The 19,969-nt window shown below is 38.4% G+C and overlaps 1 protein-coding gene across 1 annotated transcript in view; it reads right to left on the reverse strand.

Moving 5' to 3' along the window:
- LOC120777940 (prolactin-releasing peptide receptor) overlaps window positions 1–19,969 on the reverse strand; it is a 123,179-nt gene that overhangs the window by 42,796 nt on the left and 60,414 nt on the right. Inside the window, exon 2 of the mRNA XM_040109541.1 lies at window positions 16,674–18,998. Within this exon, the coding sequence (XP_039965475.1) occupies window positions 16,680–18,674 (1,995 nt within the window). The 5' untranslated portion in view covers window positions 18,675–18,998 and the 3' untranslated portion in view covers window positions 16,674–16,679. The remainder of the gene's footprint in view (window positions 1–16,673; window positions 18,999–19,969) is intronic.

Raw genomic sequence — 19,969 nt, forward strand, 5'->3', positions numbered from 1 at the left:
TTTCATGTACCCACCAATAGATGGCGCCACCAGAAATATATATATGATATGATATATATATATGTGACCTGGTCTACGAAAAGGGAGCTAACGTGCGAAAACTAGTCTCTAGACTACCTAGACTAGACTATCTCATCTTCCAGCCGAAACAGCTAAAAAGTGAAAATTGATTTTTTGACACCTAAGCCCCCTTTCCGTAGACCAGGTCAAATATATAGATACAAAAATTTGTTATATCTTGACATTTTAAAAATTGCGTCTACTATGAGATTTAAAGCATATCATGAGATTTATAACTATCCAAAGTTGTTGAATTTATAACAAATTTTAAATTTAAAAATTTCATCAACAAACGAACAACGCAGCAAAATAACGATTTATTTCAAATTTTACTGCTAACATTTTTTTAAATAGCAAACGGCACATTTTTAAAAAGATTTTGTAAAATTTTATAGCATGAAATTTTTAAGATTAAAAAAAATGTAGTTAAATTTGTAATAAATTTTAATGTTTTGTTTTACACTTGTATGTAATGAGGTTTTGATAAATAAAACAAATTTTCATAAAATTGTATATCATGAGATTTTAAAGATTAGAAAAAATTTAGTTCATTTTGTAATTAATTTTCAAGTTTTTTCTTTCAAATTTTATGTCATAAGGTTTTGATAAATAAAACAAATTTTATATCGTGAGATTTTAAGGGCACATCTAATTTGACAAAAAGTTTGAAATCTTTTTTTTATATTTAGATAGTCTATATCTTTAAAAATAACATACTAAAATTTTAAGTATCTCAAATAGTTCTTGAGTTTTTTTTTTTTATTTTTGAGTAACTTAAGAGGTAGTCGCTCCGTTAAATCTGGCCCACCAGTTGATTTTTAGACGCGGTTTTCTCCAAACAACATTTTTCAAATTACTTGGAGACAATTAATATATTATATAATTATATATACATACAATGACTGAATTGGTTTTTGATCAGACCAAAAATCGAATTCTCTAAAAAGCCTAAAACGACCAAAGTCGGGGTAAAATTCAATTTTTTTAACAACGCCGCCGTTTTGTAAATCTTTGATCTTTTTTTTGATTTAGGTCATTGTGCGTAGAATTTGTTCTAGTGAAACGAAAATTGTTTTTGTTTTTTAGGTTTCATTCACTAATGTACGGAGGCACTACTTTCAGTGGAGGACCATTTTTAGGGTTGTCAAAGATCTCGTGTACATTATTTTTTATTTTACTGAGTTTTCTTGAAACATGTACGAATATTCCTTGAAAATTTCAAATCAATCTAGATCTCGATGTTTTTTGCGCTGCCACACAAGGTAAACAATTACAAATTATTATATCATGAAATTTTCAAAATTTTTATGAAATGGTATCAAATTTTGAAGTGATGAAAAATTTTCTTGAATCGACGAGAAAACATGTTTTTTTTTTACACAATTTTGATTTTTAATATTTTATGTCATGAAATTTAGAAAATTTTTAAATTTTGGGTGGTATTTCATTGAATTTGAATTTGCAACTTTTTTTTAAGAAAAACAATCACATATTTTGTAATATCTAAGAAGTATAAACATATAAAAATCGCATGAGATAATATACACAAAATATACTAGACTTCACAGTAAGTAATTTGAATCATATACAACAAAATAAGACTTCAGCACAAATATTTACTTAAATGTGCTTCTCCCATTCTACTTTTCTCAACGTTTCCTCTTCTTTACTGTCGACAACGCGCTTCCTCCTTCTATACGAAAGCATCAACTTTTTATTCAACTCTTATATTTCAAGCTGCCACAAAACTTTTCATTGCCATAGCAACTACGTCACAGCACACTCACGTCCCGTACCCCTCATACCTCCCGCTGCCTTCGTAGACACATGCGCTTAATTGGTTAATTGATGTGGAAATAAAAGGCACCAGCAGCAGGTGCTCGCGCATTATGCTCATCATGACGGAGATCTGCCGTGCAAACTGACCGGCATTACACGACTACATATACATACACACTTGGTTACAGCTTCCACATGTTCATCGTGAGCTTTAATTAATCCGATTAACTGCCAGATAATGCTTGCTTGTGCTGGTTGCCCCACAAACAAAAACAATGTTGCTAATTATGCAATTATATGAAAACCAATATTTATATGAATGTGTTTGTGTGTGCATACATGTACATATGTTGTTTGTATAAAATAAAGTCATAAGCACGTAAGCGAAGCTGGAATAAAAGCTGCTGACAGATGTTGTTGCATCAATTTATAGCCTTTTCGTTTCTGTTTGCTGGCCCTGCAGCACTCTAATGGCCATAAGCTGCTTTATAGTGGAGTCATTATCCTAAATGAATGCTCACAAGTGTACGCAAATACGGGTGGCTAATAATAACAAAATAATACATTTCCTGATCACACGATTTTATAGGTGCTTGACCGTATCGCTTTGTGTGGTTAGGTTAGCGATTGCCATTTCTATTCTGCTTTCGTTTATATACTATACTGGGCATTAACGGGAGCATATTCACACCACTAATGTCAGAACACTAATTATTTGTGTAAAGTAGACCATCAAATCACAATGGAACTCATGGTCATCTGAGAAGTTAAAAACCCTAATTGATGAAGATTTGATCTAGAAACTTGTAATTACTATTATACATCTCTGAGCAATGTGATATTTGAAACTCCCTTCACAATATTTATTATGATATTTTCTTTTTTCCATTTAACCCAAAATAGACGTAGTTGTTTTAGTACTGTTACATTAGTTTTAGATCTAGTACATCTAAGATAAAACTGCTTATCTTTTGAATGTAGGACTCACCTTCCAACAGCTTCGATAAGGTGAGTGTAGGAATATGAAATTTATGTATTTGCTTGATCTGTAAAGCTTTAAGGGGTATTCTGGTCCAGAAGCATGAATTTCAGGTAATTTTTAAAGTGTCGTAAAAAAAAGGCAATTAATATTTTTACTATTTATTAGTTATTTGTTAATTTTAGAAGAGTACAGAAAAAAATTAAAAACTAAAAAAGGTAAAAAATTTCAAAAATTATGAGCTGCCGAAGTGGGGGGTCTCTAAAAATTTCCACGTGACCATACCCATGATTTCAACCCTCCTAGTTATCTGAAACCAAAAGAAAAAGGTTATTAATCTAGAATAATGTCGCAATGGCCGGAACTACAGAAAAGTGGGAAATGGCGACTGCCTGAAAAAAAGTTTTTTTGGATCACATTTCTGACTATTTCGAATTTTTTAAAAATAACAAATATAAAAATTTGGGGATGGGGCTAGTTCCAACCATAGACAAGCCCATAAAGAAGACTCTATAAAAATTTCAAGTAAATCGGTCTAGTAGAACCTGAGAAATCGTGGGCATCGTTCCGAAAAAGTTAGTTTTGGGAAAAACGCGTTTAATGTTTCGCGTAAAGTCTTTTGTTCGATTAGTTCCGGCCGAACCAGTTTGGATGCCGGGTCAAAAAAATGCCTATATCTCCGAAAATAATTTGAATTTTGAAAAATCCTCTCCTACACATATTCTTGAATAGTTAAACTTTGAAAATATAAAAAAAATCGATTTTTTTAAATTTCTTGACCCTTAAGGTAAACGGTTTCACTATAAATTCGAAGAGAGTTTCACTGATTCACTCGACAAAGAATTTGTTTACACCTCAAACTTTTTTGTTTCTTCAGTGCTATCATCCTAACTCTCTGTCCAAACAATTCTACTTAAAAATCAAATTACAGAATCCCTTAACAATTCCACAACGGTAGTCCGGTATTGCATGGACAGAAGCCATCCAAGCTTTGTCAACTGGCAGGGCACTTATAATTTATAGATCTGCTAGATCAGAGCGCCGTGGATAGAGACACGATCTTAATGTCACGTGATTTTCATTTGCATGCTAAGTTAAAATGCTTCGCTGTAAATACCGTAACCATTTACTGAGAAGGCAATAACCGCTGGAATGATTTTGAATTAATAGTGTCTATGGATACTCTTTTGTTCCAACTTCGAACAGCAGAAATCTACTCCAACATTTCATATTCTTCTTCTTTGGCACTACAAACGGGGATCGATTTGAGCCGAGAACACGAAAATTCGCCAGTTGCCTCTACCATTTGCGAGTTTACGCCAATTGTACATCCCAAGTGCAGACAGGTCGCTAAGTACTTGATCCCTCCAATGGATGCAGGGCTTCCTTGTTTCCGTTGTCCACTCATGACTTTCGAGCCGAACAAGCTTTTCGCAGCGAAGAATGCTCCAAGTTCTTTCTCATCGCGGGTCGTAGAGCGTAATTTTTGTTCGTCGAGAGAGGGATTTGCTTTTAAATTCCCTACCGATCTCAAAGTAGCACCTATTCGTCAGAGTAATTCTGGGCTTGATCACTAGGCTTAGCTTATTGGTGGAATTTATGTTCCAGATATACAAAGTCTTTAACTTTTTCAAATTTATACATAGCAGCCAACAGTTATGTAGTAACCAAGACGAAAGGTATGTTTTTTGTGGCCTCCTGGTATTTTGTCTCGCCGTATGAGTTTCGCAGGGATACCAAATTTATTTTTTTTTTGGCGTCGCATAGACAGTACCTATCAGTGCTGTCGACTGCGTCTTTGAAATCGTAAAAAGATGATGGGTGTTGATCTCTTTGTCAAGTGTGTTCTCCGACATTTAGTAATCTGCCACGAGAGACACTGTGTGCGATGGTGGAAATCATGATGCATTCAAACGCAGGTCTTGTGGATTGGTAGCATACATTTTTATTTTATTCTTTGTCGCCATATATAAGATGCGCTTTGCATGAAGCATATAAGGGCTGTATAAATCTAACCATCATTCTAGATACATACCCACTAAACTCATTGATACTCTAGTCTCTATTACCCAAGCCTTACTAAAGTGGGTTATATTGCCTAAACGACAGAGATTGGTCGGATAAAGTTAGATTAAATTGCGGTAACATAAAAGTAGATATTTGAAGCCTTCCTAATAAAATCATAGCTACAAACGAATCACATCGAAATAGCTCCTTTCTTGGGTGTATCTTTAAATAATGGCGGCAGCAACATGCCAGTGTTCCACTCGCCAAGAACAGTTATGATAGGCACCAATGCAGCTATTCTATTTATTATACCAGTATTTGATCCAGCATAGCAAATATACCATATCAGTTAATGGAAAGGATTTTGAAAATACAGTTATTTAAAGTAAGAGAAAAGTGACATGATGAAGAGAAAAATAAATAAAGAGATTTTACATTTAAAAAAAACGTGAGTTCATATCAGTTTGTTTGTGTTATATACTAAAGGCGTTTAAATTTAATAGTTTGTTGGAATCAAATATGCCATATAAATTTGTGCACATCTGCGAACTTAAATGCAAAAAAAAATTCTACATTATTTTTAGCCAAATTTGACAAAGGACAAGGGTATCTTTAGAAACTAAATAAGCTTAAACATTTTTCTTAGATAAGCAAAAGAGCTTGCGCATAAACGACTAAGTGTAAGAGTGTGTGGTTAGAATCGCACGGTTGCTTATCTACATGAGGGTGGTACGGAAAAAGTGAAAAAAAAATGTTTGCTCTCTCACTTATCTCTATAACGAATTGCATAGAAATTACATTATTTATAAGTTTGTGTAGCTCTTTGAGAGAGCCAAGGGATATACCCAAAAATTTAAAAAATTCAAAGAATTTTTCAACATTAAAATTATTTTCAAAGTCGAATTAAAAAACTCGAGAAAGTTAAAATAACAGGGTCCGGCACTCGAAAGCCATATATTCGATTTGAAAAATTATTTTTATTTATTTTAAAGTACAAAATATGTGAAAATAAACATATTTTCAGGACCAATTCACTTTTGCGCGATATGACCACCTTTTGCCTTAACTATGACCTTGAGACGGTCAAAAAACGAATCGCAAGCTGCCCGAATGTGACTTGGCGGTATTTTGGCCCACTCACAGACAATGGCTTTCTTCAGCATCTCGAGACTGGTGTATTTTTTATACGGACCTTGCTCTCCAAAATGGCCCAGAGAGAATAATCCATTGGATTCGCATCTGGTGAATTCGATAGCCATTGTGTGGTCGTAATGAAGTTCGGAACGTTGTTTTTCAGCCATTCTTGGTTCGCTCGCGCTTTGTGAGACGGTGCTGAGTCTTGTTGAAACGTCCATGGTTTGCGACCGAAATGTTTGTTTGCCCACGGCTTCAAAGCAGCCTCCAGAACACTTTCCCGATAATATTTCACATTTACTTTGACGCCAGGCTAGATAAAAAGAATTGGAGAGCGCCCAACTGCGGTGACAGCGGCCCAAACCATCATTTGTGGCGGGTGCTGCTTCTTGGTGGCTACCGATGACTTAGATTCTCGTATAAACGGTCGGTCAAGTAAACCCTATCGTTTTGAGTGTTTACGAATTGCTCAATTGGAAAAATTTTTTCGTCAGAAAACACAATGTTCGGAGTTTGACCGCTTTCGGCCAAACGAAGCAACTGCTTCGCTCTCTCAAGTCTCACTTGTTGCTGCTTCGGTGTGAGATCGTGGGCATTTTGGAACTTGTAAGGCTTGACCTTGAGCTCATTTTTCAATATGCGTCGGATGCTGCGGTCGAATATTTTTAGTTCTTTAGCCATTTGATTAGCACTTCGTCGTGGATTTCGCTCAAGTCGCTTCTTCACTTTCCGAACCACTTCACGTGACGTTGCAACCTTTTGATGACCACCTCCATGGCGTTTTGCCCTTTGTACCCATTTTCGAAATACAGACACACTATTATCAAGAGAGAGTTCTCCCAGAATTTCAATTATATATCTCGCACATTGAACGATATGTGCGGTAAAAAGCTAGCCATCAGCGGCTCGATCCACATATTCGGCATAAAGCAGAAAGACATTTTAATTTAAATTTCGCGCGAAAACCCATTCGTCGAATTTTTTTTCTAGGTTAGTATGCCTTTCAATGACATCGGCGCTAAATGTCATATCAAAATAATTATTAGTATTTAGTACACGCTAGTCTTTCTGAAGATAGGGCCTTCGGTGATAATTGTTTGTCGCGAGAAAGTGTTTCTGATCGTCGCAAATTATTCAAAGGAGATCAAAAAAAATGAACTACGACCAGGATGGCTATCAACATCAACTGATGGTCAACACGTCAATTAAGTAAAAGATGTGGTGCTTGAGAATCGACGATTAACAGTCAGAGATCTTACTGTAGTCATTGGAATATCGAATAAGTAAAAAATCATTTTGAAAGATAATTTAGGTCTAAGAGATTTGAAAGCTTGATTGTTTCAAAAATCACTAATTTTTTGTGAAAAACATCGTCGCGTTAACGTATATGATACAATACTTTTCGAGTACCAGGATTTCATGAAACTTATGAAACTTGGATCTTGTATGCTTATGATCCGCAAGCAGACGATCAATCGGCCCAATATCGTGGCAAAGGTGAGCGGAAGAAAACTACATCAAAGCATGTCAAAATTAAGGTTATGAAGACAGTTTTTTTCGATTATCGAGGTTTTGTGCACTCCAAATTCTTTCCGGCCGAAATTATGGGCCGACAACTCTTGGTTTTTCCAAGATGAAAACGCACCGTGAGATCTCGACAAAAATTTCAACTAATATTGAGCCACAACCACTCTATTCGCCTGATTTAGCTACGCGTGATTTCTAGCTATTGAGCAAACTTAAGCGATCGCTCCGGGAAACCGATTTGAGTCAATTGAAGACATTAAACGTGAAACGCTACGCGCATTGAAGGATATTCCGAAAATTTACTATTACAACTATTTCGAAGATTGGAAAATCCGTTGGCAAAAGTGTATTAGAGCCAAGGAGGATTTCTTGGAAAAGGACGACATAGATTTTGAAGAATAAATTAAGAATTTTAAAATTATGAACAAATGAAAATGAACTGATCCGATTTTGACAATTTTTAGACTTCAGATGTCATAATTTAAAGGCACTATTTGTGCAATGCTTTATCCCGATATACTCGAAGATGGTCAATATGGAAATATTTATATTGACTTCGATATAGCTCATTCTTACCATCTTGTCTAATAATGGGTTGTCAAAAAAGTCTTGCGGTATTTTTATTGAATTTTGTTTTTTTATTGAAATTGAAATGAATTTTTGATGACTCATGCCAAGCTCTTGACCAATGCTACGGCTGCTACTATGCCGGTCTCTTTCGACCAATTCAGCGATTTTATCGCAATTTTCGACGACAGGCCTTCCGGAGCGTGGCGCATCTTCGACCACCTCTACACCAGAACGAAAACGTTGAAACCATCGTTGTGCGGTGGAAATGGAAACTGTATCGGGTCCATAAACTGCAAAAATTGTATTGCCGACTTGAGATGCATTTTTGCCTTTATCGTAGTAGTACTGTAAAATATGCCGTTTTTTCTCTGTATTTTGCTCCATGTTTGCGACGCTATAACTCACGAACGACTTAAAAGAAACGACAATCAATCAAACACGTATTAGCGCGTGAAATGAGCTTTCCAAAAAGACCCGATGCGACGAATAAAACTAGAACTACGCGCTTTCAGCGCCAACTAGCGAAAATACCGCAAGACTTTTTTGACAACCTAATACATCCCTGCAAGCCATAACATTACGCTCGCCGACCTTTGATGTTAGCAATAAATGGTTCTCTTGAAGCTCCTGGTTGAAATTTCTCCACACTTTTCATGCCCCATTCGAACTAAAATGTATTAAAGTAGTAGTCTGGTAATTTATGCCCGTTTTTATGACTTCTCTGGAGGGTGGTTTTTTATGGAAAAATAAAAATGAATTTTCTTGAATATTTAGAGTGTTTTTATTTACATATTGAAAATGTAAAAAAAAAAAAATTATTTGAAAAAATTCAATACTTTATTACTATTATTATTGTTGTAACCTTAAAAAAATTGAAGTTGATGGCCCGGATCAAAGGAGTTTCTAAAAATTGGCTTAACGCGTGCGTTGACAAGTTGAGGCCGTTCGAATTATTTTTATGGATATTTTGCTCAACTCGTCCGGATAAGCCACATTAATGGAGAGCCGATAACAGCCGATAAGACATGGGTTTATGAGTTTGACATGCAAATAAGTCAAGGGAAAAACCGAGCCAGAACCAAAAGACCACGCCAAAGCCGCGCAAAAATCACATTTAAATGTATAAAGGAAAATATCGACTAAGAAGTATTGACTGCAGCGAAAATGGCTCCAAAATGGCTTCAAATTCACAGCTATATTTAAGGAACACCCTAATCTAGTTAAATTGTGTGAAACACAGAAATACTATCATTGATACCAGCAAAAACAGCAAATATATGCTGGCATTTGGTGAAGCAAGCAAAATGCATTAGCAACATTTGTGTGAAAAGGATCAATGTCCTTACGCTTATCGCAGCATTAACTGTTATGCCAGCAATCTGAAGACGAAACCTTTTGTTATGCCAAGTAAGCGTAGAGAAATATATAGACGCAATTTTATAAGGGTAATCAGTGGAGAATGTGTTTAGTTTATATATCTATATACATAAGTACGTGTGTATGTGTATGCGGCGACCGCATTTGCATGACCAGAATACACGCATGAACCACCAAGTGATAAAGTAAACGGTATTTACACAAAGTTATGCGCCCGCAGCATTGTGTGCGCCATGTCCTTGCCGCTTTTGCCGGGCACTCGTAGGCGCCGCTTTGCTTTCACTCTCGTCTTCATTCTTGCTCGGCACTTAACAATGGTTGACGTTAAGCCACTATCGCTGTGTAACAGTTAGGAAGCTGCATTCAGTGCGCTCGGCACACTCAACAAACTTGACCCAGATTTATGTGTAGCACAGTTGCCTGGCCATTTTTCGGTTTTCAATCGGCGATTTTTTCGTTATTTTAGACCAAGCTCCGCACTGCACTTTAATTCAGCCACGGAACTTTTCAGCACTTCTTTGTCACTTTTTCTTGCTTTGCCGATGTATATTTTTCATTTCAACACTCTATCGCTATCCCCTCTTCGGCTCCCTTGTAGTTTATGCCGCTTTCGTTTGCACTTAATGTGTCCATTTATTATACCACAAATGGCGCTGAGAAACTGTAAGTGGAAACCATGAAAGAATAATATTTTCAGGCAAGTTTTCTGGCTATATTATGTTGCTATTGTAGTCTTGTATGGCCAGCTGTGTTCGCACTACCGTGAATTGTGAGATTTTGGTGGCTATGAATATTCGCCGCTTGAAGTGCGTAACGGCCATAAACCTGCTATGGCCTTTTAAGTGCTTGAGGCAAAGTGTGAGAGAGTAAGGCGTGAGAGCATCCACTAAGTGCTCAAACAGTTTCAAGAAATTTAAGTTGCCCTTATAAGCATGGTTATCTACGTACACTAAAAGGTCCATCGTTAAAAATACTGTTTTGAAAAGAAGTTTTGGTTTCTGAACTGACGAGTAGTTGACTACAACGAAGCTCTCAGAGTTATTGCAAGCCGAGGTCTTTCAAAAGAACCATTAGTAAAATCACTGAATTTGTACCAGTTATAAACAAACTCCAGAACTCTCGATAAGCATTCGATGAATCAAATACGGACCGTTGAGGCAGATAGTTGATTCATCCTTCCTCGAGCCCAAAAGCACAGTCGACACGTCGCCTTAGTTGGAACTGTTAACATGTTTTCAAAGTAAAGCACCATCTTCTCTGTCTGTCCTCTAGTAAACCCACAGCGACCATACTCAAGAGCTGGAGAAAAGAGTACAGTTTGAATCCTAGTATTGCAGAATAATGCAACTAAATTCCCGACATAAACTATGAAGCAACGTATGTACGTACGGAGACGTAGACGAAGAAGCTTTAGAGATGTCAGAAGACTGGGTACCGTACAACAACAGGATGCCTCTAAATATCTCCTATTGAACATATATACGTAAGGCCCGTATGCTTCTGATTAAGGAATACAATGAACTCCTCTCCAGGCAATTTCTACTAGAACGCTTTCACAAAAGCCATCCTTGTAAACATCTGCATGGAGCGACTCCAGATGCTAGGAAAATCAATCAAACACTCCTTAATTGCGTTGACGATATTGCACAACTTACCGATCAGACTATTGACTGCCTCCAAGTGAATACCATCCATGTAGCGACATTGAAAGACGAGCTCGAGTTGCTTAAGCGAATCAAGAGTAACTTTTAGGCAACTTCGTTTTATAGCAAGTGTAACTTCTACTTATCCAGAATCGATAGCAAATTTATTTTTTGCATGACTCAGACTATCTCGTAGAAGAGACGATGCAACGAAAACATTTTATCTCCAGTTCAAATTAGTATCTCATCTTCAGTATCTATATGTTAGAACTAGATCATGTTTTTGAATCGGTAAATTTTTCTGTAAGTTGGTAGTACTGTTAGTGACATCTATCTATAAATTTCACATCAAAAGATTTATTAGTATTTGAGATACGAGTCGGTTTGTGAGACTCTAAAAGTTAATTCTTCGATTTTTACTATGTCTGAATTTATTGAACAAAGAAGTGCGATAATGCACCATCTCATACTGCATTGACTATTCGTGATCACTTCGCCACATTTTCGACTAATACAAGTATCGTGCCGCACCCACCGCATTCGCTTGATTTACCTTCGTGTAACTTCCGGCTATTCAGCAAATTCACTACGAAGACAACATTTTGACTCAATTGAGGATATAAAAGCTGAATCGAAGAAGGCTCTGATGGCCATCACAACGAAAGATTTTTCCAAGTGCTATGATGACTTGAAAATTAGTTGGCATAAGTGTATTGCAGCGGGAGGTGATTACTTTGATCACAGTAGTACATCTCATGCTTGGTCAAGCTTCTCTTGCGGGATCCTTCTGACCCGTGTGTTCCCCCTGCGGGTACGGGGGGACCCCTCCGGGTTCGAGGGGAAACCGAATATACCCGCGGTAAGGCATGCCTGTCGTAAGAGGCGACTAAAATCCTCAGCACCAGTCCGGGGCTGTGGAGAGCTCAGCTGGTCGTAGTTTCAGCTACAAGGTCAATACCAAAGGCTTTAACCTGGTACCACGAGGAGCAGTAGCCCCTGGAGTTCGCTCCAGTCTGCTCGTAGGGTTTGGCCCCTTTGTGGAGATTCGTGGTGGCTGTGGTTAAAACCAAATCGCGGGAAGAACTGACTTGTCAGTTGAATGTGGAGTTACATTGCAACCGGGTGCCCGGACCCAAAGTACGGCAGAGGTTTTAGATGGAGCCTCGAGCCCTACCAAGGTGGTTAGTGTGTCCTTACCGCACTGCCAATTGGTTTACTGAAAATCCTTACCCAATTTTCAGGGCGCTGATCGACGCATTGTATTGATCCGTTGTGCTTTTGAGCACCGTGGAGTTAAGCTTTACATAAGCAGGATCCCACGTAAAACACGTTTGACAGTTGACCCGTGTGTACCTTAAGAGGTCCTCTCGCTCTTAGCAATGTTCATCTTGCAGCAATTATAATTTGCCCAAGAGGAGTCAGTCCAAAAGGCTCTCCGGCAGTACGGCTAAATATATAACAGGTAATTGACTTTTTTCAATAGAATTTTTTGACAGACCCCGCGTGAGTCGTGTCAAGATGTCATATTATTTTATGTTGAGTGTTTTTTTGGTATAACATCGTAGAAACACTTAAGGTTGAAAAACGTTTACAAATCGTTCAACTTTATTACGAAAATTCCCGTTGTAAAAAATGTGTTTCGCGCGCTTCGCCCAACTCATGGCCAACATAATCGGCATACTGCGCCTATTATTCGCATAACCATCACCCATCTTGAAAAATAGCATTCCTTTTTGGATAATACTCTACCGAATAGACGACGTTTAGCCAGCAGCGGAGAAATATATATATATAGCAGCCTTAGCTGAGGGTGTACACGAAGACGATTCGGCGCCGTACGTATGGAACGACTGAAGCCGCTTGACCTTTCCAAACAACATCGCTTCCCTCTATGCTCTAGGCTCTTGAAAAGCTCCAAGAAGATCCTACGTTTTCGAACCAAATGTTGTCCGACTGGCCACCAAGCTCATCTGTTATCACACCGTTAGACTTTTTCCGGTGGGGTATATAATGTCTGAAGTCTATGCGGACAAATCCCGTTTCGATTCAGGCCTTGGAACAATACATCACGCTTGTCACGCCAGTTACCAATCGAAATGCTCGAACTAATCTTCGAAAATTCGACTCAACGAATGGACCATCTGAGACGTAGCCGCGGCCAACATTTGAAAGATGAAATCTTGACAAAAATTATCTTTTGGCGTCACAGAGAACAGACGTTCACTGTCTACTGACATAGGGATGGCCGACGTGTCTTTTCGTCAATTTTAAAAACGCTAGATGGCACTGGCGTGAATTTATTAAGAAACATTCTATTTATGCCTCTACTTGGCTCTTGATAGTAATATATTTAGGATGCTGGAAGTCAGTTTGATAGTAGATGCAGTATTTAAAGAAAATGTAAAGGCTTACATTTAAACATTTTTGTTCTTCGCATAAATTTAATCATCTTCAAAATGCGCATGCAAGTTATACAAAAATGTTAATAAGCGAGGATAAATTCGATTAATTACGTAGATAAAAATTGAGAAATAGTCTGCAAATTACATTTCAAGTTTTTAAAATTTTACCCACACCGCCAACCAACACAGTTTTCCGCCATAAATTAAGTCTTAATAAGTTATTACTTAATCACTTTTTAAGAGCGCTGTCTAAGCCAACTTCAAAGGGAGTATATGATTAGTTGGACCTTTTCCTTTTCGACGCTTAGTAAACAAAATATAAATTACAACATTATATGTAATATAAATGACGACGCCTTTGCTTGGGGTGATGACGAAAAAGGTTCGGGCGTTTTAATTTATGTGAACGAAAGCCGAAAGCGACATACTCATATATAACAAATGACGGTTAATGTTTTATTCAACAACTAAATGCCATGTAAAGGCAGCAATAAAGGCAGACTTTTAAGGCATTTAAAGGACAGCCTACAAATGACGAGTGAGTTGAAATAATACGCACAGCGCTCAGTGAACTTGAAAAAAATACCGAAAAAATTTAGCAAATCAAACATTGTGTAACTATGTTGGCCTATTAAAATTTCAAGTGCTCGATAAACTTTATTCTGTCGGCATTTTTCATTCTTTTTTCCACGTATGATGAGCCATTGTTGCCGTCTGACCTGTTGGCAGGTCGAAAAAAGTCACCTTAACTGCAACGCTGGAGCGCTCATCATGAAACGGCATGAGCACGAAAGACATGCGTTGAAAAAAGCAAACAAAGAAATATGAGAGCAACATGCGATCTCTTGACAGGATTATATAATAGATGTGTATGTATGTATTGGTCTGTCGAGTTTTTCTTCTGGTTTATCTCTGTCTGGGCCATTTGAGTACGAGTGTGTGCCGTCAAGCTATCTTGCGTAATCATAGCGCATTGACTAAGCGATAGCAGGAGGAAATCCGGTTTCTACCTATATACATACATAAGTATGTCGGTATATATGCAACAAAAAATTTGATGTGCGTTTCATATTTGAGTACACGTGAACGTATAACAGTATTTTACGCCGTTTTATACATCGCATAATATTTCCGCATACTCTTTTGTTGAGATTTTTCCTGTAGGCAATATGGTAATCCGCTTACTTCCGCAATTGTAGCACATAAAAGTCAGTATAAATGAGTTTTTGTACATATTCATTGTGTCATACATTCACTTACACTGAAGATGAATATGCTTAAAGAAGCAAACTTTACACTATAATTGAGTAAATTAAACTATGCAAGCATTTAAGTATTAACATCTGATCCAAGTAAATGTACTTTTTTCAATAGCCTGTTTTTTACAGATCACTCGTTAGTCGTGTTATTTTTATTCATTTCATCATGGAAAGAATAACGCACAACGTTTACAAATCGTTCAACTTTTTAACGAAAATTCACGTTATGTAAAGAATGTGTTTCGCGCCTGTTGAGCTTACTATTTGCAACACCATCACCTATCATAAGAACCAGCGAGAGTCGACTCGACGTCGTTCGCAGCAGCTGGGACTGGCAAATGGAACGACTTGGCGCATTTTACGTTGAGATCTTAAATGGAAAGCGTACAAAATCGGGTTGTGCAAGAACTGAGGCCGTTCGATCTTTCCAAACGACATCACTTCGCTCTATGGAATCTTTGAAAAGTTCCAAGAAGATACGAAGTTTTTGAGCTAAATTTTGTTCAACGTATGTAAAAAAACGAAATGGGTCGAATCGCAACTTAAAAAGATACAAGAGCTGCCATTTCAGCACGGTTTGGTGTGGTTTGCAGGCCGTTGGAATCATCGGTCCATATTGCTTCGATGATGCCTGTGAGAACGTAACCGTTAATAGCGACCGTTATTGCGCCATGATAACAGACTGTTTGATATATGAAATGGAAGCTAGTGAACTCGACGACATTTGGTTTAAACATGACGGCGCCATTTCCCACACATCGCATCAATTAATGGATTTATTGAAAGAACGATTCGGTGAGCAGATAGTTTCACGTTTCGGGGCGGTCGATTGGTCACCAATATGTGTGACACTTTTTCATGTGGGGATATATAAAGTCTAAATTCTATGCAAATATAACCCCGCTTCGACTCAGGACTTGGAACAAAACATTACGTGTGTTATTCGCCAGTTACCAGTTGAAATGCTCGAACGAGTAATCGAAATTTGGATTCAACGGTTGGACCATCTGTGGCGTAGCCGCGGCTAATATTTGAAATAGACAAACTTCAAAAAATAAATGCCAAAGTATATTCTTTAGAATGATAATAAACGTTCCCCATTAATTTGAAGTTTCTGTGTTTTTTCTTAAAAAAAAATCTTGGTAGCTTCAAATGTATCACCCTTTATAATATAATTATTTATTATAAAATGGAAGAACGTCATTTTGTTTAAAAAAAGCGTCAATTAGCATATGAAAAAGTCAGATCGTTCAAGAGCAAATGGGGCTTTTTCAAACTTTAATACCGGAGCTCCAATCAAATTCAATTTCATCTACATCCACACTTTATAACGAAATTTGAGAATAATCTCCGCAAATTTTAAGTTAATTCGACAAATAGTTTCGGAGATATGAGCGTATCCGTATCAAATGAGTTTTATTGAAATGTTGCTTTCACGGTCTACGAAGCTTGGCCGCGCGACTTGACAGTTCTTGTGACCGAATGACTAAATCCTCCAATTTTTTCTGAAGTAGACTGTAAACTAGACAAAACTGCCGCTACAAAATGACTATTCGCTAATCAACAGAATCGATTTTTGGGCAACGAGAAGCTCCTTTAATACGTTCTCTCAATGAAACTACTGTCTCTTTCTAATATTATACACTCTTTTTATTGCTCAATTCTCTTACACACACGATCTTTTATCCGTCGACTTTATGTTAAATCACGGTTTTTTCATGTGTAATACTTTTTTCTGCACACAAAATCTTTTCACTTCTGGAAGGGGAGACACCGTCTCATACACTTTTGCTTTCTACATAACTCTCTTTTTTAACTTTTTTTCTCTCCAACTTCAGCTATGTCTCACTCTCCGACTCTCCGACTCTACGCCTCTTACTCTCTCAAATTTTCTTTTTCTCTATACGTCCCACCCCATCTTACGCACTAAACTCACCCGTCATTAGTTAAAAATTTGCTCGCCCACCTCTTTGTTGCAGCCAGCTTCCAACAGGCAAATATCCTTGCCATTGTCCAAACTCACGAACGCCGTCTCCGTAAAATGCATCTCTACGGTATGCTCATCACCCGACACACAATCCTCATCCAGCGCATTATTACAATTATCATGTTGACCCTTGCCATTCACAGTGATATCCACCACATGCGTGCCATGCACCATTACCGTATTACAACACTTATTCGACGTTAAGACATCACCACTATTGCTACAAGTCAGTTCGAGTGTCTCGCTCGTGCACTTGTCTTTCACTCTGGCCAATGATGTCTCCTGCGTAACGCCATTCTCATGCTCATCATCATCGCCCTCATCGATATCTATGCTCACACCGACGCCATTGCTCATATCATTGCGACGCCGACCGCCCTCGCAGGTATTGCGATCCGAACGATTATAACAGTGACGATTCACTTGACGATGTTTGGATGGATTAAAGCAGGGCAAGACATGTTTGAACTCTTTGCGAAAGTTCTCATTCAACCAAGCGTACAAAAAGGGATTGTAGCAAGTGGACGACATGGCCAGCGCATGCGTTATGAAGAAGATGAATGTGTAGAAAGACCAATCATTCGATTTGTCATAGAAATCATCAACCATATTGACAATATTCATCGGTAACCACGAGCAAGCGAACACGCCAACCATCGCGATTAGCATGAAGTTTGTGCGCTTCTTACGTTCACGATCGGCTGCATCGCGCGCCGCCGATTTAGCGCCAGGCCGACAGCGTTCGCGCATATTCAGACGCACCGACACCCAAATATAACATACCGTAATCGCGCCTAACGGTGCGACAAACTGACCGAGCGTTGTCAAAATACCAAAACCACGGCGAAAACTCTCCGATGGCCAATTCTCCTCGCAGTATATCGTGACATCGTCATCATCATCCTCCGCGTCCGGTGAAACGTCTAAATTAAGTTTGACACCAGTTACCGAAGCCACCGTCGTAATCGCATCGGTCAGCAGATAAATACCGTAAGGTGTGGTTGTGGCATTCAGATGATCGCGCAGACTATTTGTACTATTCGCAATGAACGTCTCACCGGTATTCACATACTTTTTCTTCACATGCGCCACAACAACGCGCATATATAAGGCATAGGGACTAGTGGCCACCAAGGAGAAGCACCATATAAAAGCGAGCGTATAACAGCAGGTGCGTATTTGCATGCGCGGCTTGAAGGGGAACACGATTACAAATACACGATCCACAGCTATCGCTGTCAGCGTAAAGGTCGACAGATATATACTGCAACCCTGCGCATACGATACCAGATGACACATTGTAGCGCCGAATATCCAACGGCCCATGAAGGTGTAGAGCGGCGTAAATGGCACGGCCAGCACGCAGAGCAATATGTCGGAGATCGCTAGATTCGTTATGAAGTAATTCGTAACTGAGTGCATGGCACGATTGCGTATGACGACATAGCAAACGAGGGCATTGCCAAATATGCCCAACACGAAGACGGTCGTATAGATGACGCAGAAGACGATCTGCACATATGGATCGTTGATTAAGTCATCTTTATGTTCGACCTCATAGCGCACATCCACGCCGCCGCCTCGATGCATACTCATGGTCGTGCTCATCGTGCTTGCGCTCATCGTAGTCGCCGCGCTCGTTGCCGGCGTTGTGGTTAGTACAGTTTTTAGCTGCGCCTCGGTAGTTGGTGGAGTCGAACTAACTTCGGTTGTGGCATTAATGTGTGCTTTTGTTGCACTTGTTGTAATATTGTTGGTTATGTTGCTGTGCTGAATTGCCGCTTCGCTTGTCGTGCCCAATGCTGCAGCTAAAGTTAGCGCCGCCGAGGTGATGTTGAACAACAGTATGACTAAAGTCAACGTTGCTGGGTGGTAAAGTGGCTTAGCGGTAGTTGCTGTTGTTATTGGCTTGCGTCGCCGCCACATTGTCGCGCTTCCTACTGCATCCATTATGATTGCGGTATGTGTGGTTTTGTCTCTGTGGTTCAGGTTCTGGCTGCGACTCTGTCACGTGCGCCGCAGTAAATCAGCTCAAATTGTTTGTGGCGTTGTCGTTGCTACTCGGTAGAATTGCAAGGATTATGATGTTCTCATTGCCGCAGCACATTATGTGTGCGTCTTTGTGCCAGTGCCAGGAGTACGATTATAAAAGGAGCGAAAGTCTTCAAAGCCGCCACTGCGGACAATTAAATTTCGCATTTTGGCGGTATTGTCCTCTCTGCTTGATTATTTGTACACAAGCGTCCACCGTAGCTCTAGTTAGTCTAGTTAGGTCTGTAAGAAAAAGAAAGCAAAAGTAACTCTTAGTTGATGTTTTCTTAATAAATCTATAAAACATTTGTTGCTAAGTAATAGGTCTAGGACTAAGAAATATGTTATTTTTGCATTAAACCCAAAGTCTTATTTTTCATAATGAGATCGATCCGATTGAGTTTTGATCGATATCTTGTTGCCATTTTGAAGGCTATTTATTAATGTGGATCTCATAGAAACCCTCGTCCCTATTAACGAACAGCTGGAACAGTCAATTTTCTCTTGAGGCAATCAGAAATAAACCTATTCAACAGCGATTTATGTATGTACATCGCATGTTGCATATAAAATATGTTGATAACTGTATAATTTGGCTTATTTTTGCTTTGCTGATGCCAAGCAAGCTTAAATCTTCCACTTTTATACAACGCGAGATAGATTGCTAAGCCCGTCTACTGGAGAAATAATGAACTTCTTTTCACTTGACCTACTGAAACGAATTTAGTAGAGGAATATAAGCAGACATGGAACTCTATTCAAGGATGTAAGGTTGGCTTTGGTTATTTACTTATTATATCAACAAGATCGGATAGACCTTAGAGACCACGTGGATCGAGTTCAGAAAGTGGTAGTGCCGGTAAAATGATTATTTAAATCGAATTTATGCAATGTTCATAAATTGCTCAACCAAAAGAAACCCGAAAATCACAAAATTTTTCGCTATGAAAAAGTCAAGCCTTTCCTACCTATCAATTTGGATTCCTCGAAAGCGGGTTTTTAATAAATCTACCATATCTCCAGTAAGTGAAGACGTCTGATGTGGTTTCGCCAGACAGCGTTCTTGGATCGATGTTTTATTATTTATCACGCATCGTACTCTCAATTCATCTAACAACGGATGAGATATTGTGGTTTCATAGAATTATGTCATAAATTTTTGACGACTATCAATATTATAACTTCTTCTAGTATAATATAAAAATGAATCCCAA

This window comes from Bactrocera tryoni, chromosome 5 (genome assembly GCF_016617805.1).
Source record: "Bactrocera tryoni isolate S06 chromosome 5, CSIRO_BtryS06_freeze2, whole genome shotgun sequence".
Classification (NCBI taxonomy): Eukaryota; Metazoa; Arthropoda; class Insecta; order Diptera; family Tephritidae; genus Bactrocera; species Bactrocera tryoni.